The sequence below is a fragment of the Mycteria americana genome, chromosome 1 (genome assembly GCF_035582795.1).
Source record: "Mycteria americana isolate JAX WOST 10 ecotype Jacksonville Zoo and Gardens chromosome 1, USCA_MyAme_1.0, whole genome shotgun sequence".
NCBI lineage: Eukaryota > Metazoa > Chordata > Aves > Ciconiiformes > Ciconiidae > Mycteria > Mycteria americana.
Genome location: NC_134365.1, coordinates 197575458 through 197596870, shown reverse-complemented (window position 1 = coordinate 197596870; position 21413 = coordinate 197575458). Strand labels below are relative to the sequence as shown.

General features: G+C 37.5%; 1 protein-coding gene across 5 annotated transcripts in view; it reads left to right on the top strand.

Annotated features, from left to right (window-relative positions):
* The window catches only part of BRCA2 (BRCA2 DNA repair associated), a 43183-nt gene extending 21792 nt beyond the window's left edge, over nt 1–21391 (top strand). For 3 of the 5 annotated variants that reach the window (XM_075490787.1, XM_075490786.1, XM_075490790.1), the window contains 15 exons: nt 124–193; nt 586–1004; nt 2131–2321; nt 2907–3094; nt 7955–8125; nt 8426–8777; nt 9464–9619; nt 11800–11944; nt 15248–15369; nt 16454–16655; nt 16886–17052; nt 17140–17275; nt 17937–18193; nt 18934–19086; nt 20406–21391. In XM_075490787.1, the coding sequence (XP_075346902.1) occupies nt 124–193; nt 586–1004; nt 2131–2321; nt 2907–3094; nt 7955–8125; nt 8426–8777; nt 9464–9619; nt 11800–11944; nt 15248–15369; nt 16454–16655; nt 16886–17052; nt 17140–17275; nt 17937–18193; nt 18934–19086; nt 20406–21044 (3368 nt within the window). In that variant the 3' untranslated portion in view covers nt 21045–21391. The remainder of the gene's footprint in view (nt 1–123; nt 194–585; nt 1005–2130; nt 2322–2906; nt 3095–7954; nt 8126–8425; nt 8778–9463; nt 9620–11799; nt 11945–15247; nt 15370–16453; nt 16656–16885; nt 17053–17139; nt 17276–17936; nt 18194–18933; nt 19087–20405) is intronic. The other 2 variants (XM_075490788.1, XM_075490789.1) reach the window with 2 other exon arrangements.
* Nucleotides 21392–21413: the final 22 nt, after the last annotated feature.

Below are 21413 nucleotides of genomic sequence, written 5' to 3'. Positions count from 1 at the left end.
GCTGTTTAAATGCACTCTGGAAACTTTTCTATATATTTATAACATTACTATAGAAAAAACCTGTGCTTTAAATATCTATCTACACAATGTACCATTTGAAACTTTTTTCTAATTATCTTATAGGCATTTTCAAAGACAGAAGAAAATTTATGTACCATGTTCCTTTAAAACCCATAACTTGTCGACCTTTTGGGTGAGAAATTTATAATATATTTTAGAGTTCTTCTAATGCAATTTCTTAAAACCTCACAAGCTCTTGTAACTTTTTAAAAATATATGGTAATAATTTGCTACCTTTATAAAAGACTAATAATTTTACTTCAAAATAAACATATTAAATTACAATATAACATACATTGCTGCAGTAAACCAGTGAGATGCTAAACAAATGTTACACTTGTATTTCTCTTTTCTCGATAGATAGAAAGTAAGTATTCAGTTTTTAAAAAGTCAAAGACTGATATTTTATCTTTTTATTGATGTAGCGTTGAAACTTGTATTACTAAATTGAGAATATCAAAATACTGACAAAGATTTTTGTCAGGAAGCTGAAACCTGTATGTTTAAATGTTTTCGTCCCTGTAGGGCTACTAAAGAACGACAAGAAGTCAAGAATCCTACTCTTACTCTACCAGATCAAGACTTCAAAGGATTCAAATCTAAACCTGCCATTTTTCAGCACTATGCACTAAGGCAGTCTTCAAATGGTACTTCAGGGGTTTCTACTCCATGTAAGGCCTCAGCAAAAGAGAGTGAAGAAACAAGAATTTTGTACAAATCTGGCAAAACTGTTAAAACTTTTATTCCACCCTTCAAAACCAAGCGGACATTTTCTACAGGTGAACAAGGCAGCAGCAAGAGATGTGACTCACCAATCAGCAAAAATATGACTGAAGAGACAGAATTAAATCAGATCACAAGTGAACAAAACATCGCTGAACCTCAGGATCACCAGTCTTGCATCCAGCATGCAGCAGACACTGACCTAGAAAATGGAAATTTAGGTATTTTCAGATTTTGATCACTTACCTATTGTGACTACTAACTATCAGAACTGAACCTTTAAGGGTTTTGCATATTCTGTCAGACTTTTTTTAAATAAAAACAAGCTTTTTAAGTTTGGGTTTTGGGGTTTGTTGGTTTTTTGTTGGTGGTTTTTTGGGGTGTCTTTTTGGTTTTGGTGGTTTTTGGGGATTGGGGTTGGTGGGTTGGTTGGTTGGTTTTTTAGGAAAATTAGGAAATAATTACTTTCCTAATATTTTGTATTGCACTCCTAATAAAGCATATTCCTCTCATCTCCAAAGTTAATTAACAACATGAAAGATTTGTTTTCACACAGTGCTTCAGAAACAAGTGTTTAAGATGGCTTATGTTTCATTTGATACTTGATTTTATATACGTCTTAAGTAAAATATTCTAGGAACCTTAACGACTAGCCTTACTATACTTAATTCATTTTTATAGAAGCTTGTATTCATTCTGTTTTCTAATTAAAATGTAGGCTTAACCATGTAAGTGGCTAATTGTGTCATTTTTCAAAGAAGCAGAGTTTAGATGCTCAACTGTTTGACTTTATTTAGCATGTGGGCTTATGCTTTCCAAGCTCTCTTGAATGTTCCAATGTGTATAATTTATGTAACTTTTACAATCAATAACCTAGATTTTTTCAGAAGGACTCATTGTGTATATTTGAACAGGTGCATGAGCATTTGCAGAATTAGATCCCCTATTTACAGGTCAAAAATCTCAGGATTATGGACTAGTCATCATCAACCAATTTCTGTTCATTTGGAGTTTTCTGTGAAGATAAGAGTTCAGTCTGATGCAAAAAATATATGGATTTTAGTTTAGTTCAGGGATGTATATATTCATATTTATTTCATATCATTCATTTCATAGAAATATTCTTCAAATGCCTTCAGTAAACACTGTTTTTTAACTGCTTTAAACTTTGAATATTTAGACTTGCAGTTTCTAAAAATCTGCAGAGTGGCTTAGAAAATATGCTTCACTGAGTCTGCTTTCATAGTGTGACGTGTGACTGTATATCTTAAATGGATATATGTAAAAAGGTTTTGGTGATTTTTCTTTTTTTTTCCCCCCCCCCCCTTTTTTTTTTCTCCTTTGCAGCTATGGTCAAGATGATGGCAAATCTCCGCTGTGCCAGAGATCTGCAGGAAATGAGAATTACAAAGAAATACAGGCAAAATATTAGCTCACAGCCAGGCAGTCTTTATGTCATCAAAACATCTGCAAGAAACAGAATCTCTCTGAAAACTGCAGTAGAAGAGAAATCTCCTAGTTTTTATTCTACAGAAGAGGTATATTGATAATGTTTTATTGTCCGTCTTTCCTGGGGTCTGTTTCTTAAGCAAAAACTCAGTAGCTTTTGAATAGATACATTCTTCAGTTTTGAGATAAGTATTTACAGTAGCTGTTATACCAGTTGCTACAGTTTTTAAGACTATTCCAAATAATAAGGATCATAAATGTCTCTGTAGTGTTATAATCAAACAAGAGAAGCATCAAACAAGGAAAAAATCCACCAATTATAGTTGCTGTTGACTTTTAACCCACATGAGGAGCTGTTTTAAGATAACGCATGGTTAAAATTTAAGCTCAGGTAAGCGTGTATCAAAAGCCTCTTCCTTTTGGTACAGTGAAGGTACAAAACCTACCGATTTTTTTTAAACAGTTAAAGCACACTGTGATAATGTTCTTCTAAAATAATTGCTGGGAATTCCTGCATTCTCCTTGGATTACATATGAAATGACAAGGTCAGACAAAAGCTGTCTCAACCTGAAAGAAATATTTTATCTGAATTTATAACATTAGATATAAAAACTCTCAAGTGCATTCTTACTGTATTGTCATTATTTTGTCTTTTTCATCTAATTTTTTGCAGCTTTACACATACGGTGTTTCAAAATATTGCATACAAATTAACAGTACAAATGCAGAATCTTTCCAGTTTCTCATCAAAGACTTTTTCAGTAAGGAGTATTTATTAGCTGGAAATGGGATGCAACTTGCTGATGGAGGATGGCTAATACCTACAGATGAGGGGAAAGCTGGAAAAAAGGAGTTTTACAGGTACTGTTATTTATGAACTTGAGACAAGTATGCTATTTATTAGTTAGTGATTGTCTTATCCGCTAGAATAAAACCAACATAGTGATCTTTTAAAGCTTCTGACTACTTTTTTACTGTGCATTTCTAGTACACCTCTGTTAGTGTAAATAAAGATATTGTAGGATTGTAAATTTACAATGTAGACTAATGTTGCTAGTGATCTTCACTGACCATTAAAGAAAGCATACAAAGTCAATTTAGAAAATTTCTGGGGATCCTTCAACAGTGTAAATAGTCTAGAAAAATATTACTGTTTTCTGTTAATTCAGAGCTTTACCATTTTGTTTAATTAGCATTAATAGGTTTTGATTTTTTTTTCCGAATGGAAAAAGATTTATTTCTGTTGGGCTCTAGAGTTTTTTGATAGGAATGAAGGTTGATTGGGGAGGTGCTTAGGGCTTCTTTGGCAGGACAGTGCTGAAAATATGTTTTTCAATATAATGTTTTTAAAGCTGACATACGATTTGAAGGAAGCAAAGACTTCAGTAGTAAAACTCACTGATTGATTCAATCTTTCTTTTGAGTGTATGCAAGAAGAAAAAAAAAAAAAGTGCACAAACAACCCTTGCTCTTGCACTCTTCCTGGTCCTTCTGTCCCTCCTTTTGCAGGTCATTTAAGATGAGCTGAAAAAAAAGTGTATGTGTTGAGTGCATCTCTCCTAAACACTTTCATAAAAATTATGTTTTGTTTTGTAAGCAAGTTTGTACATTATAACTTCATCAAAAGCATGTGTGACAGAACAAGGAACTACCAGTGTACTGTTGTTCCAGCAAAACTTCAGAAAATACTTTACCATTATTTTCTGATTTCCTCTGTAAATTTGAGATGCTCTTTTTTCAAGTCAGTGTCACTGTTGGTATGTATTCACACAAACACTCAAGGCAGGGACCTGTATTTGAGTAGTATTTGTAGTCAAGCATGCATTGCCAACCTACGTAGTATCAGAATTCAAGAGGTTTGCAATATTTGCTTCCCAGTACCAAAGTGCAACAGAGATAGGTCTGTTCCAAGCTCAAGGACTGCTTTTATTTAAAAGTTTGAGTTGGTGAAGTTGGTACCAGTAATCCAATATGGGAAAATTGACTAGTATAAGATGTGCACTTCCAGATTGTGATCTGTACTTCCTCATGAAAAAAAAAAATTTGCTTTCTGCTCTTGCTAATGAGTCAGCATCATTATTAGTTTCTCCCACATGACTTTGGGAAACAGTTTTAATGCCAAAGTCATTGCTATGACTTTGGGAAATGTTTTTGGTGTCAACAACATTTGTTCATCTTGGGAGAACTGGAGATGTTCTGTGTCCATACCCAACAACTACTCAGTGAAGATTAATCAAGTGCTGGAATTCACAGAATCATAGAATAGTTTAAGTTGGAAGGGACTGCTGGCAGTCATCCAGTCCAAGCCCCTGTTCAACATAGTTTGAATTAGATTAATTACTCAGGGACTTGTCTAGCTGAGTCTTGAACACCTCCAAGGACAGAGATTCCACAACCTCTCTGGATAACCTGTGCCAGTTGACCACTCTCATGGTTTAAAAAAAAACAAAACAAAACCCCTTATCTCCAATATTAGAATTTTCCATGTTCCAACTTGGGTCTGTTGCCTCTCATCCTCTTGTTGTGTGCTTCTGAGAAGAGACTGTCTCTGTCTTCTCTGAATCCTCCAGTCATGTAGCGGTAGACAGCAATAAGGTCTCTTTGTTTTCTCTCTTAAACCCAAACAAACGCAGCTCTCTTGACTTGTACATCCTGTGGTTAGGCCCCGAGAGCACAGGGGGACTACCTTGGTGGCCCTCTGCGGGGTTTGCTCCAATATACCAGCATATTTGTCCTGGTGAATCCAAAGCTGGACAGAAACTTGAGATGCAGTCTTCCAAGTGCTGAAGAGAGGGGAGGGATCACTGCCTTCCCGGCTTTGCTTATAGTACAGCCCAGGATGTTTTTGTGCTGCTTTGCTGCAAGGACACATTGCTGCCTCATGGTCATCTTGCTGTCCACCAGGACCTTGGATCCTTTTCTGCAAAGCTGTTTCCTAGACAGTCAGCCTCAGCCTGTTACTGTTGCATGGGGTTGTTCCATTGCAGGTGCAAGACTTTGCTTTTGTTGAATTTCATGAGATTCCTGCCAGCTTGTTTCTCCCGCCTGTCCAGGTCCCTCTAAATAGCGACCCTGCCCCCCAGTTTATCAACCACTTCCCAAATTTAGTGTCATCCATAAACTTGCTGCAAGTGTGTTCCATGCTATCATCTGGGTTGTTAATGAAGACATTAAACAACATTTGTACCTGTATTGATATCTGAGAGGTGCCACTAATTACTGCTCACCTGCTGGACTTTGTACTGTTGATCAAAGTCTTTATGCTCAGCAGTCCAGTCAATTTTCTGCCCACCTTGTCTACTTATCCAGCCCATATCTTACCAATGTTGTGACAAGTCTGTGAGAAATTGTCAAAGTCCTTGCTAACATATGCAACATCCCTTGCCCACAGCACCAGTTACTTCGTTGTAGAAATCAGTTGGGTTGGTTAGGCATGATTTGCTCTTAGTAAATCCATGTTGGCCATTCCCAATCACCCTCTTATCTTTCACTTGTTTAGAAATGGCTTCTAAGAATTTTTGCATGCTGCTCTGGAAGTTCTCAAGTCTCTCCGTTTGATAGTAAATCAAGTTTGTCTCAGAGCAGTCCTTAAAACTGATTGTGCTTTTTTCTAAATACTGTAAAGCAAAGCTAATCCTCCCACAGTTCCATTTTGCACCCTGTGGCATTGCATGCCCTAACTGTTTCATGGATAGCTGTGGGATGTGTAGGCATATGCATTTAGGTAGTCACTCAAAGGCAGAGTATGCAGAACTTGACCTAACTTGTTACTTGTCTGTTTCCTCCCTGTTTGGCAAGTATTTTGCTATTAGCAATACCATCTTCTGCCTTTCCCTCCAGTGGTGACATGATTGTTGAATGTTTTGGGGATGTACCTTGCTAGGTGGAATGTTCCTACAAAGCATTTATGGTAGATGCATAAAAGACTGTATGGGATGTTCATCCATGTGCAGTTACAGTGCAGGACCTCTTGCCTACATGTCAGTGTTCTGGAGTTGCATGCATTTTAGAAAGCAAGCTGGTCATTCTTTTCTCATGTGAAATTGCTATTTCTAGGCTGACAAGCAATGCTGCTACACAAATTCATAGGAAACATGAGGTTTGAGGTTGTTTTTGTCAAGAAGCAGCAGATCTCTGGGAACAATGCATCCAACTCTGGATCAGTGTATTTGCAATCTGCTGCTTAGGCATGTTGGAGGTAATCTTGATTAATTTCACACAATTTTCCTGTGAATGGCAAAGATATTAAATATTTGTACAGAACATCTTATGCCTAGATGTGCCAAATATTGGCCTTTTTAGGCAGTCCAACTTCTTGTTACAGAGGCAGCCTGTCTTAATAATAACTTTCAGATGTGCTCCTGATTCTGTGGTCAGGCCATCAGATATACGGCTTTTCCCACATTCATTTTTCAGAAACAGAAGAGAGAAACCACCAACATACTGCTAAATATCCCAGAAGAGCCACGGTGGTTTTGGTGTCAGAACCTGCTCTGGGTGGCAGTGTTGATCTGACCCTGAATACAGATATACTCTCGAATAATTTGTAGAGCATGTTCCACAAGAGGTTGCCTTCAGTTCTTCTATCTTTTCTGGATTTGTTACATGTTAAAACATATGGTTGATAATAAACACCTACTGGTTGGTCAGCTGAATCAGTCTTTTTCTTCCTTTAAGCATATTAACTAGATCTCCATCAACTGGAATATATATGCCTTCATTTAGTCATCTGTATTTAGGATCTTAATCTTGAACCTGAATTCTCTCTTTAGCTCCTGAATTGCACTGTCCTTCACAAAAGATTACAGAGTATCTCCTAAAGTTTGAGATTGCTTTGCTTTCTTCTAATGTAGTCATAATTAATTAGATGGTCATGCCTGCTCCTTATCTTCCTGTATATGACTTTGGCTTTTAAGTTGTTTCTTTTCCTCACCCAACTGCAATACAGTTCCTTAAAATCTTCTTGAGGCTTTCTAACAAGTTGGAAATTGACTTTTTGATAGCACTTAACTTGTGTTCTAATCAGGCTAATGGCTCAGCTATTTGAATCTCTGGCCTAATTCTTTTTCTTTCTCCTTTAATGAAGTGGCCTTTCTAGTGACTGAGCGAGCTGTCAAAAATAGTGTTTCCATCCCAACTCATGCAGGTCATGGTGGTACAGTTTGGACTCGACACAGAATGAAAGTCCATTTGAGCAGTCACTCAACAGAGAGAAGAAAGTTTTTCAGTAGTAACTGAAAGTTTCTTGAAATGTGTTGTCCACATGCATGCGTAAAAAAAAAGAAACAAAAACAAAACACCCAAACCACAACTCTAGAAACTGTGAAGTAGAAAGGGATGGATTGTAATGAGCTCATCAAGCGAGCAGGGGAAATTCCAGGGCTGAAAGGGAATAGAGCACACCTCTGTCCCTCTATGCTATGTGCATAACTGCGTGAAGCAGAGCATGCCCCTGGAGCTGCTGCTAGGGTCAAAAGTCTCCATTTCAAGAATGCATGCATGTATGCACATGCGTGCTGCCAAAGCATATGAAGACAAAACTTCAGTATTCAGACAATAACCAGATCAGGTTATGGAATGTAACCTTCCTGTTTTCACTGTAATAAAAATTCCTTTGTTAATGTTGCCTATGTACATACACTGAATACAATGCTAGGGAAAAATAGGCAAGTAAAAACTTACGGTGGATTTTAGGTTAATTTATTAACAATTTATCTGCAGAGCCCTCTGTGACACTCCTGGTGTGGATCCCAAGCTAATAACAGAGGCCTGGGTTTACAATCACTATAGGTGGATTGTATGGAAGTTGGCAGCCATGGAAGTGTCTTTTCCACATGAATTTGCTAACAGATGTTTGACACCAGAAACAGTGCTGTTGCAGTTGAAATATAGGTACGTGTATAGCAATGTATTTGGAGTTGTAATTTGTGATAGTGTGCTTTCTAGTTCATAATGTTACAAAATAAGCACCTCTACCTTGCATTTACTGTTTATCAGAATGCTTATATTGTTAAACTTATGCATATCAGTATTAAAATGTAGTGCATGTTATTTGCAAAAATTTAGATAACATTTGCTTTGCTACAGTGGTACTTAATCATATAGCGATAGTTTGCTACAATAGTTTTTAAGGAAAAACAACGTGATAGATTTTGTTTGCTTTAACAAAGCATCATGAATTCTTTTTTGTAGGTATGATTTGGAAGTTGATAAAAGTAAACGATCAGCAATCAAAAAAATAACGGAGAGAGATGATGCGGCAGGTAAAACACTTGTACTGTGTATTTCTAAAATCATATCGCTAAACACAGTTGTATCTCCTAGCAGTAGCAATAAGAATGTGGAAAGTAAAAAAGCAGCAGCAATAATTGAAGTTACTGATGGCTGGTATGGGATTAGAGCTCTTCTGGATCCACCTCTCAAAGCTTTCTTACATAGAAGAAGGCTGACTGTTGGTCAGAAGATCATAGTGCATGGAGCAGAACTTGTTGGGTCTCAAAATGGATGTACGCCACTGGAAGCTCCAGATTCCCTTATGTTAAAGGTAAAACAAAATATTAGTTCAGCTTGATTGGATGTGATGGAGAGATGTGATAGATGCTATTTACTTAAGCCACGTTTGGTAAACAGAAAAAGTTTTGTCAGGGCTTTATAAACAGACAAAGTTTTGATGAGGTTTGATAACCAGATCTGTAAGACATGATGCAAAGTAGCTGACGCTATTCAATGGGGTTGGAAGAGAAGTTTATAGTGTTTTGTCAGTTCCAGCTCCTTACTTTGGTTAAGCACCAAGTTAGAAAAAGTATTTATCCATCACAGACAATATGGAAGTTGGAGGAAGAATGGGGGGCAGGGGGGACAGGTTGCGAGAGGGTGGGTTTGGGGGGGAGGGTCTTGACTTGTTTGAGGATGATTAAAGTGCTGGGTGAAGTTTCAGCATAAAAATTTTGCTCCTCTGGTATAAAGCAATGGCTTGTCTCATAGATGCTCATTTCCTAGAGAATTTTAACTCATCAAATTTTTAGTTTCTGTTTAAAATACATTCTTCAATGTGAAAAGAAACTGTGAAATTACATTTTAATTATTTGTAAATGAAATTAATGTATTTGGGTGCAAAAATGAGATATTCTTACTGAGGTCAGTATGAAAATAATCTTTCCTCTAGATGTAAGTTGGATATCTTTTTGACCTACCAGTGACAGTTTATCATTCAACATTTAATTTATTCAGATTTCAGCGAACAGCACTCGACTTGCACGATGGCATGCAAAACTAGGATTTCATCGGGATCCCAGACCTTTTCCTTTGCCTTTGTCATCGCTTTACAGTGAGGGTGGTGCAGTGGGGTGTATTGATATAGTTATTCAAAGAACTTATCCTATTCAGGTATGGTATAAGTATTTTATGAATCTAAGAGGTTCTATGAGATCTAAATTGTATTAGTTAATTGCTATATCATTCCTCAAATCAGATATAATATAGACAGCTAAAAAACTTAAGAAAAGGTACCATTATGTGTAAAATGAACAGGAGTGGTTCTTGCAGTGCGCATGTATTTAATATTTCAGAACTGGAGTACCCTGCTATAAGAGGAATTTCAGTTTGTGCTCAGTATCTTCTGGTTGGCTTTGCTTTCAGCTTCAAAAAGCCAGAAATAATTGAATTTGAGTTCTGTAATCTAAAAAGCACAGTGCTTGTTTTAAAGGAGAAAAAAACATTGCAAGTTTCAACTCCAAGTAGAAGTGAAACCCAGTTTTTTCTATTATTAACATACATATCCCTGCAAAGAAGTTAAATATTTATAACCATTAGTAAGATTACTTTTTCTTACAGTAGCTGCCTATATTGTCTAAGATTTATTATTTTAAAATATGACTGAAAATACAATGTGATTATGGTGTAAAATAGAATGAAGATGTTTTCAATACCGCTTGATATCCAGACATTTTAAATATGGTCAGACTTCACTCTAACTACTTGCTTTTATAACACCACCAACTACAAAAAGAAACAATATTTTTGTTAGTAATCAATCCTCTTAATGTTAACAGTTTAGCCAGGATACAACTTTCAGTTTTTGTTAACTTTTCTCAGAGTATGTTACACTTGGCATGTACATATAGGGGACTTTTTTTTCATTGCTTTCTTTCTGAAGTGTTGTATAATTGGTGGTTGATGTAGAATGAATTCTGCAAAGGTAATAGCAATACTTGGTTTGGATCATTACTTTGATATTTAGATCATTACTTTAATGGAGGAAATTGTAGCACTTACTATGTGAACTCCCTGATAGAACTAACATTTATTTAGGTCCCAGAAAGGGGACTGTAATCTGTAACCACATCACAGTAAATGGCTTCCAGGCTGGGGAGGAACGTGGTGCTTTATATCTCACTATATCAAGAGACTGATGTGCTGATGTAGATTAAAAAAAAAACAAAAAAAACCCAAAAAACAAAAAAACAAAAAACAAAACAAAAAAAAAACCAGAAACACTGAGAGTTTTGTTCAAACCTACCAAAACGATAGGAAGACTTGGACTTTCTGTCTCCTTTTTACCTCAAGAGTCAAGGAGTGTAGGAATCACAATTAAAGGTGTCAAACTGTGAATACTGCAGGAAATACATGACCTGCAGTTAATGAGGCAGGCAGAGCCTATTTCAGCAATTCACTTCCTCATAAGGATCAATCCTTCAACCCTTCCTCATCCTGCTCTTGCTATACTCTCTTGCCGCTTCTCTATGCTAGACCTGGATCTCATCTCATCCTGTTGCTTCGCTAATTTAATTCACTAAACCAGGAGTAAGTAACTAACTAATAATAATAATAATTTTTTTAAAAGCCAAAAAACTAAAACCCAACAAACTGCTTCTATTGAATTAACAAACTGATGTGGTGTGATGAGGTCAGATGTGTGCTAGAGCCAGTGCAAGGGAGAAGATGAGACTGTGCAGCAAAGAGGAAGGGAAGGGACCACTTTCAGCAGCAGTGACCTCTTTGGCCCACCTATCTCTTCAAACCAGGCACTTAAGACATCAGGCAAGCCAGTTCTGACAGGGTTGTGGACAAGGCTGTAGTTCTATAGAACCATTTCAGGCAGAAAAAGTTTGAGTATTTGCAGAGCAACATCATAGTTCTTTTACAGCATCTAATCTAGCATGTTAAAACAGGCAGTACAGTTGATGTGGAAAGACAAACTGGGTAGAATGCATTTAAAAAAAAAGTCTTTTTAAGCATTGAGTTTGATTTGTATCTTAATGTATCTACCAGTGGGATCCAGCTTTCTTCTAAATTACATCATTGATACCTATTACTATAAGCTATGGTTTCTTCAGCTGTTAAATCATGCAGTTTTGACTACTGCTCCATTCTGTCTGTATATCTTTAAACTGAAGATTTACCAACCAATGCTGTGGGTTTTTGCCTTTTATCTATTATACTGAAAGAACTTATGATCTACTGCCTGTTTTTAAAGCATTTTTGCTTAGCAGTGAGTATTAGAAGGAAACTAGATGAGGTTAAAAATAAAAAAAAGTCTGTTTTTTGTTTGAATCTTTTTATTTCAGTGGATGGAAAAGACATCAGCTGGTTCATATGTGTTTCGTAACAGCCGAGCTGAAGAAAGGGAAGCTGCCAAGCATGCAGAGGATCAACAAAAGAAACTGGAAGCTCTGTTTGCAAAAATCCAAGCAGAATATGAAAAGCATGAAGGTAAAGCTTTCATTGTTTCAGAACATGTAATACAACACACAAACTTTTTTGGCGTTTACACAAGAGTTTAAAGAATCTGCCCAAAACTTCTCTGGTGATAGAGAAACAGAGATAGGGTGTTGGGTTTTCTTTGTTGTTGTTGTTGTTTTTATGTTGTATTGTTTTAGGTTTTTACTTCCTATGTATCAAGACCTTTCAGAACAAAACAGTTACATACTTATTTGCTTGGCTTTGCAGCTATCTAGGAAACTCTTCCTGAATGTGTTGTTAGCCAGGCTACTAAAAAATTACCATTGAGATAATGCTCAGGGAAGTGCTACAAAATTGTAGAATTGGTAATTCCATTCTCTTCAAAGATCTGACACTGTAAAATTTCACCCAGAAGTGGGCTTAGGATATATCTCAGTAGACGTGAACACCAAGACTGAGCACTGGGCATCTTTCCTCACAAACATTGTGCGATTGTGGAGATACTGAGGTCAGTGGAGCTGCTAAATGGGACAGGGACCCTGGTGACACAGGACGTGGAGAAGGCTTAGTTACTGAGCACCTTTTTCGCCTCAGCCTTAGCTAGCAATACCAGCTTTCAGCAATCCCAGGCCCTGGAGACCAGGGGAAAGTCTGGAGCAAAGAAGACGTACCCTTGGTGGAAGAGGGTCAAGTAAGAGAATACTTACGGCAACTGGACATACATAAGTCCGTGGTGGTGATGGGAGGCACCCACAAGTGCTGAAGGAGCTGGCTGATGTCTTTGTGAGGCCACTCTTGATCCTCTTTGAATGATCATGGTGATCAGTAGAGGTGCCTGAAGACTGGAGGAAAGGAAATGTCTCTCCTGCCTTCAAAAAGGACAGGAAGGAGGACCCAGAGAACTAACTACAGACCAGTCGGCCTTACCTTGATCCCTGAAAAGGTGATGGAACAACTAATCCTGGAAACCATTTCCAGGCACATGCAGGACAAAAAGGTGATTGGGAGTAGTCAACAGGGATTCACCAAGGGGAAGTCATGTTTGACTAATCTGACAATCTTCTGTGATGAAACTACTGGCTTCAGTAGATGAGGGGAGAGCAGTGGGTATTGTCTACCTTGACTTCAGTAAGGCTTTTGACACTGTCTCCCTTAAGATCCTCATAGAGAAGCTGATGAAACATGGGCTGGATGAGCATACAGTCAGGTGGATTGAAAACTGGCTGAACAGTTGGGCCCAGAGGGTGGTGATCAGTGGCACAAAGTCTAGCTGGAGGCCAGTAACTCGTGGTGTACACCAGGGATCAACACTGCGTCCAGTCCTGTTTTAACATCTTCATTAGTGATCTGGACAATGGGGCAGAGTGTACTCTCAGCAGGTTTGCTAATGATATAAAATTAGGAGTGACTGATACACTAGAGGGTTGTGCTGCCATCCAGAGGGACCTCGACACACTGGAGAAATGGGCTGACAAGAACCTCGTGAAGTTCAACAAAGGGAAGTGCAAATCTTGCACCTGGGGACAAACACCACCATGCAACCAGTATGTGCTGGGGGCTGCCCAGCTGGAAAGCAGCTTGGCAGAAAAGGTCCTGGGGAGTCCTGGTGGACAAGAAGTTGAGGAGTGTTACCAGCAGGTCTAGGGAGGTGATCCTTCCCCCCTCTGTTTAGCATTGGTAAGGCCACACGTGGAGTACTGTGTCCAATTCTGGGCTCCCCAGTACAAGAGAGACATGGACACACTGGAGAGAGTCCAACGAAGAGCGATGAAGATGCTTAAGGGATTGGAGCATCTGACATAGGAGGAAATGCTGAGAGAGCTGGGACTGTTCAGCCTGGAGAAGAGAAGGCTCAGGGAGATCTGATCAATGTACATAAATACCTGAAGGGAGGGTGCAAAGAAGATGGGGCCAGGATCTTCTCAGTAGTGCCCAGTGACAAGACCAGAGGCAATGGGCACAAACTGAAACACAGGAGGTTCCCTCTGGACATCAGGAAACCCTTTTTCACTGTGAGGGTGACTGACAGTGTTGCTCAGAGAGGCTGCAAAATCTCTATCCCTGGAGATATTCAAAAGCTCACTGGACATGGTCTTGGGCACCCTGCTGTAGGTGACCCTGCTTGAGCAGGAGGGTTGGCCAAGATGACCTCCAGAGGTCTCTTCCAACTTCAGCCATTTTCTGATTCTGTAATGGAATGAGACTGCACACCTCTGCCAGTGATTTCTAGCAGTAGTAAGTGCCGCAACTGGCTCCTGATTGCTACAGCTTCGTGAAGCTCAGTGCTGCACCAGAAATGTGTTTGCTTCCCCTTAGGTTTGACTCAGCTAAACTGGAATGAGGAAGGGTGTTAGGATTCTTGCCACACTGATTATAGATTCCAGCTGCCTTGATACTCTGGTCTGGTTTTTGGGAGGAGTTTTTGTTGGTTTTGGTTTGGGGTTTGGGGTTTTCTTCCAGGAACAGATAGGATTCCATCACTAACAGTAGCGTGTGTGGTTCAAATTTCACAGGGTCATCTCTATAACCCAGATAGCCTCTCCCTTTCTCAGAAGCTGGAGTCCCTCATGAACAAGGAAAAGGCAAATAAAACCATACCATAAAAACCCAAAAAAACAAACAAAAAACCCACCACTGAATTCTTAGTTGAAATCAGAGATTGTTTTATAATTCTTAACTTCACTGATACGAACTTCCACATATTGGTCACCTCATTGTGTTGTTTTATGTTTGAGTGGTAAACTTGTCTATACAGGAGTCTACTACGCTGAAGGAATTCATCAAAATGCTAGCAGCAAAATGACTTGCCTAAGAAGAGGGTAAGAGTTTAATGTAAGGAAGTTAACTTGGCTTTTAGCTGGTATCCTAAGGAGGCTTCATGTGCAGGACTGTGGTCACCTGTTGTCCCAGATCTTGGTATCTTTGACACTTTTCTGCTTTTCTGCTGTATGAGAGGAAGAGGAAGTGACAGACATACAGAAAATATGGTCAAGTATCAATGAAGTTTCATGGTAGCCTGTCAAGTCTCCTACCCTTTCCTAAGTGCAGACACTGATACTGGCTTCCACAAAGTTTGCACAGTATTCTAATCTATGCTGTATTTAAATGAATGAGATTTTTTTTATCTGCTTGTATTTTCCATATATATATATATATATATATATGTATGTATGTATATATTTATGCGCACACACACATATCAGTTCCTATATAGAAGTGTTTTGTGTTTTCATTCTAGCAAGGCCTAAGTACTACCATGCTTCTTACATAATTATTTTTCCTTCACTTTAAGTGTATTGCTGTACTCAACATAATGGCTTTTTTTTCCACCAGAGACAACTAGCAGAAGAACACCGAGATCACGCATAGTCACAAGACAGCAAATCCATAATTTGCAAGATGGTGCAGAACTTTATGAAGCAATTCAGAATGCATCTGATCCTGGCTATATGGAGGTAACTGTAGATCCTACTGGGCTACTTTTGAAATGCTTGTGGAATAATTTACAATTTGCTAGCTCCTGATAAAATCAACCGTTAAATAACTATATATTTTTGCCACCTTTTGAGATTTTCTGCAGTATGCTGTAAAGTAAATTAAGTAAGTAAATTAAGATTAAAAATTTTGATAATATTTTCATGAGGGCTTGTTAAAATAGGTGAATAATATCTTGGATTGCAAAACAGAATAAGTTATTTTCTCTTGATATAAAAATCCAGGATATAGCACAATTTAGAAGTTAATGTTACTTCTAATTTTATTACTTTTTGTCTTGCGTATATGAAAACTAAATGCATCTCCTAAGTCTTGAGTTTCACACACTTATTCTTGCATGCTGTTCATTGAAGTGTTTGAATGATTATATTGTTGTTGCTCTCTTCACTCCCTGTTCCAGTTCAATCACAATTTTAAAGTGTTTACGCCTTTATTAATAAAGATGTAGGTGATTAGTCCCTGCCAGTTGTTAAAAATTAAATGCATGCCTTGCCTTTTGCAAGTCAGGATCCTTGACTGTCATACAGCCATATGATCTGTGACTTTATTTGATAAAATATTATGCGTATCTGTGGTGCTACATGTAAAGGCATCTGGATCTTGAAGGCTTGGTCAGAAAGGTAACACTCCTGATGCATTTTAGTGTAAATCACTGTGTCAGCTCAGAGATAGCAGCCTGCTGAGAGCCGCAACTCTTCGTACAGATTTTTTTCCTAATATTTCTTTTTTCTTACGAAACAGGCAAGCATGCCTGTTATATTAAATATTCACCTTAGTTATGCATTCTTAAGCAGGTTTCTCACTAATTATCACATAAGAACAGTGTATAATGTAATACTTAGACAACGGAGCACTAGCTGAGTACCAGTCAAGACTCGTGACTCCCATGTGTTAACATACCTCATTTCAAGTCCTAGTAGTGTATCAGTTGAACAATAAATTGCTTGTAACGGACAAACACTTAAGAAAGAGGCTATCTAAAAATCTTGATGGGATTTTGTAATTAATAAAAAAGATACTGAATACATTTTCTCTTGGTTACAGGGATACCTCAGTGAAGACCAGTTAAAAGCTTTGAATGCTCACAGGCAGCTGATGAATGATAAAAAGCAAACTCAGATACAAGAAGAATTCAAGAAGGCTTTAGAGTCAGCAGAACAGGAAGAAAATGGTTGTTCCAAAAGAGATGTGTCTACTGTGTGGAAATTATGTGTGGCAGACTACAGAAAGCAAGAAAAACATAAAGGTTAGTACTTGGAAAATTATAAATAACTTTTATCTAAACATGGTAACTGGCCAACATAGCAGGTAGATTTGAAGAGTTTCCCAACAGTGTTCTAGCTTTCATGTTAATATTTCCAGTTTTATTTGGGTTTTGGTTTAGGGCTTTTGTGTGGGAGTCTTGTGGATTTATATTGTTTAAAAGCCTTCAAATTAGTATTGCACAACTAATATATCTTAATCTGATATTGTTAGGAGCGATACTGAGTATCTGGCGTCCACTGCTAGATGTTTGTTCGCTGTTAAAGGAAGGCAATCGGTACAGAATCTACCAGCTGTCAACATCACAGTCCAAAGGAAGATCAGACTCAACTAACATACAGTTAACAGCAACAAAGAAAACGCAGTATCTACAACTCTCAGTAAGTGCTTTAACTGCATAAAGATGTATCATTAAAACGTATCACAGTCTATATAAGTAAAAACTTAAAAATTTTGTGTTTCTTCAGGTATCGCAGGAGATGCTGGTACAGATTTTCTTTCCAAGAAAAGCTCTAAAATTCACCAGTCTGTCAGATCCTTCTTTTCAGCCACTGTGCGCTGAAGTTGATTTAGTTGGAGTTGTAGTATCTGTTAGCAGAACAGGTATGTTGTGGGCCACATTCATGTCCTCCCATTGAATAAGCACTACATTTTTTATTTCAAAAGTCAAAATTATCTTGGTGGTGTACCTTCATCTCAGGCCTATGAAAACCTTTTAATATAGCCCATCACCATGATATGCTGGCAGATAATTCTGGTTTCCTGAAGAAAAACTGTCTTTGCTTATTAGCTGAGGAAGAATTCAGTAAGGGAGGATCTAAGCTTAAGAGAAGCTTTTCTTTAGTTGTTTCCATAACTGGTGGATCTAAGTTCTCACATCTGTGTTTAGCATCGTGCATGCATGTGAGCTCCCTCATTTGTGTACAGTGTCAGGGAATGAGTAGAACCCAGGCACTGGAGCTCATGGGTAGGGACAGGTGGATAATCTGCTGAATAAAAAGGAAAAGCACCATAGGAGTATTACTTTTTAAGCACTGGAACACAGACTTTGAGTTGTTTTCTGTAATCAGTAGGGAGATAGTGTAGAATCTGAATGAAGCATCAAACATCTGTTAGCATGCAGATAGGCTGCCATGTTATATTTACCAATTCTCTTTCAAGATATGTGTGTCTTTTTTTTTTTTTTTTTAATAGATACAAATTGCTGTAATCAACCTTTTGTTAAAGGTTTAAGGTTTAATTCAGACTTTTCCCTTGTTTTTAGGTTTCACTACTATGGTGTACTTATCTGATGAAAGCTATAATTTGGTGGCAGTAAAGATCTGCACAGATCTTAGACACTTTGCTATTGAAGATATAGTTGTCCGCTGTTCATTCATTTCTGCAAGCAACCTTCAGTGGCAATCTCAATTCGGATCAGAAATTCCTATGCTATTGGCTGGAGATCTTTCTGTATTCTCAGCCAGTCCAAAGGAAGGCTATCTTCAAGAGAAGGTTAATGAACTGAGAAGTACGATAGAGGTAAATCTGTAGATTTTTAGTTTAATGATTAACTTTAGTTACTGCTTTGTTACATTCTTCACCAAAAAGTCCATTAGTACTAATAAATCTTTAAACAAGTAATGTACATAATGTTGAATTTGAGGCGATTTTCTGGGAGATGGAGTAAGGTGTTAATGCACTTTTCCTGGAGGACTCTCCATATCACCTATTGATGTCTTTTGAATTTTTTTTTTTTTTAATGTTTTTATTATTATTATTCAGTTCAGCCGACACTGTCTTTAGGATGTGCCACAGAATCTTCTCTGGCTAGCAAAAAATATTGTACCAATCAACAGGGAATCTGTTGTCATGGACAGTTTGGCTCTAGCCTCTTAAAAGTTGAAATTTACTGTCTTGCTCAGTTGAACATATTCAGTAGCAGATTGTTGATTTCATTTATATAGTTATTATTTCAACTTTATAGCTCTGCCTGAATAGCATGTCTTGCTCATGCATTCTCAATTCTTACTGAAAAATAAGTTTAAACACAAAAGGATTTTTTTTCTTGTTAACAATAAAAGAAAGAAAGTAAAACAATAAAAGATACTTCCCTCCATGGAAAGTGCAGCAGTATTCTAAGTTGTTGGTTTAATATAAAATAAACTTCTAGTGGGATTATGGTGAGAAAACAAAGTCCTAAATACTTTGTTTGTGAGCATATAGTACTTAAACAATTGGAAAAACAACTATTCTGCATTGTAATCTGTTCTCCTTTATAGAATGTGGCCTCCTTTTGCTCTGATGCAGAAAGTAAATTGATGAATTTGCTGCACAGAAATCTCTCGCTTCCACCCAGTTTAACTAAAAGATGTGGCTTGGAATACCTCTCTCCTCCCTGCAACTCAGGTCTTTATGCAGAGGATAAAAGTTTGGTAAGCTTCTGGCAATTAATATTGTGTTTATAGTGACAGCACATACAGTAAGGATATAAGCATGTTTTATACTGATAGCTGTGGTGAATGCTCTCACCTCCCAGTCCACTCCATAGGTTCTCTTCAGGGCAATGCAAGCTGATGAGAAGCTTTCTCGGTGTGTGGGTTTAGGATTATTCCCTAGGAGGAACTGTGAGACTATTCTTCCTCCAAGCAGTACATGAAAACCTCCCCTTGTGGCCTGTGTTTTCACAGCATACTTTAAATATTCTGAATTTTATATGAGTAAAATGAATCATCCTTTCCCTGTAGATGATTTATTGCTTCCTTGGTCCCATGGTGAAGATTATCTGACATGGATGTCACTGAAAGGAAAAATCTTGATCTGTAAATTTTTTTTTTCACGACATTCTGCAGTTCCTACCCTTGCTTAGAGAATTTACCTCCTGATCTTTTTTTCCTAGATATTGTTCATTATTTCCAGGATTTAAAAGGGAAGAGGTATCACCTAGTAAATGTTTACATTTTACAGCAGTTGTTGCAAAAATTGAGTTAAATAGTACTGAAGTTTCCCATGAAGGCTGCTGGTGGCAAGTTGTTCCTGATGTGGAGTACTAAGCGCAGTCAGAACAAAAATTTTTCCTGCCACTAGTTGCGAGGGAGGTGGAAATGCCCTGATGTGAGATCAATTTCTGGGGACTAAATTTAAGCTTATAAGGCATCCTTTTCCATTTCAGAGACAGTGCTAATATCTAATTCTGAAGGTTTAGTTTATATCCGTTTATTAAATATATTAACCAAGTTGAAACCCATGAGACATTAAAGGTATTCTCAAGTTAAGCATGTGTTTGAATGATTTGCTGTGTAACGTCTATCTTGTGTGTATTATTATCTCCAAGTTTTTTGGTCTATATTCTATCCCTTTTCTCATCATTTTTTTTTCCTTGTTCTTCCTTATTTAACAACCCGTTGAGGACATCCAATGCAGTAGAAGACTTAACTCCTTTTTATGAGTGCTTTGATTTCTTACCATCTGGCACAGAAAAATTCCCATACATTTAGCTTAGATAACAGTAACAGAATGTAAATGTGCTGTCTTAATGTACATGTAAACAGTGATTTATCAAGCACTTATACTTGAAAGAATAATATTAGTCATCATCAGAAGACATCAAACTAAAGTTAAATTGGATATGAATGATGACATAGCATTTTTATATCAGTCCTGTCCCCCCCCCCCCCCATTTTGTGGAAGTAATTGAGGAAGCTAATGAAATAGGTAATTCTATTCAACATAAAACTTACCTCTTTTTAACTAGATCTCTTCTAAAATGGAAATAAAGCATCCAAGCCCTTTGTCAACTAGCACACCGAATATGAAACTTGTCACACAAGGGTCAGCAAAAACACCTTCATCTGCTACAATTAATGAAGACCATCCCAAAAACAGCAAGAAGAGAAAAGCGATGGACTTCCTCAGTTGCATACCTGCCCCTCCACCACTGACACCAATCTGTTCAATCATTTCTCCATCTTTAAAAAAAGCATTTCAGCCTCCACGAAGTTTGGGTCTACAGCATAGCAAGTCATCAAAAGAAGCAAATAAGAATATTGGTCATGTCACCCCCTGTAGAAAATTGAGAGAAACTGTCCATCTTCCTGAGAATGACCTGGTTGCTGATGAAGAACTTGCAATGATTAATACACAAGCACTCATGAATTATTTACCAGAAGAAAAGAAGATTGATTATGTCAATGAGAACAGCAGTACAATAGCTGCTAATTTATCTGATGATCTTTCACCCAAAAATAGTTCCAGGTCTACTGGGGAAGCAAATAACTCATCAAAAAGCAGTTCTGAAGTAGCTGAGGCTCTTCAGAAATGCACAAAGGAACCTGAGGACTTGTTACCAGCCTGCAGAATGCTACAGAGACAAAAAACCCGAAAATGCTACTAAATGCACATGTACAGTATTGTATATATTTCAAATTCAAATGATTTTTACACTTTGTACATTAAATCCTGATTGTATTTAATAAAGCAGTATTACAAAAACAACGACTCATGAAATGACATTTCATCTGCAAAATAATTTGGAGTTGAGTAATTATACATTTCTCACACAAACATGTATCGTACAATAGCATCAGTGTGGCTGAAGGTTTGATGACATTTTGTAAGCCATTGCTTTGATTCTGATGTATTCTTAAATTACAGCAGGATCTTTGTTTCAGTCTAAAGCAATCAGTTTTGTTACCCTCTGTAGTATTAGAATAGTTGTCTGGCTGTCAGAAATAGCACAAAGCAAAATAAACAATTCTCTTAA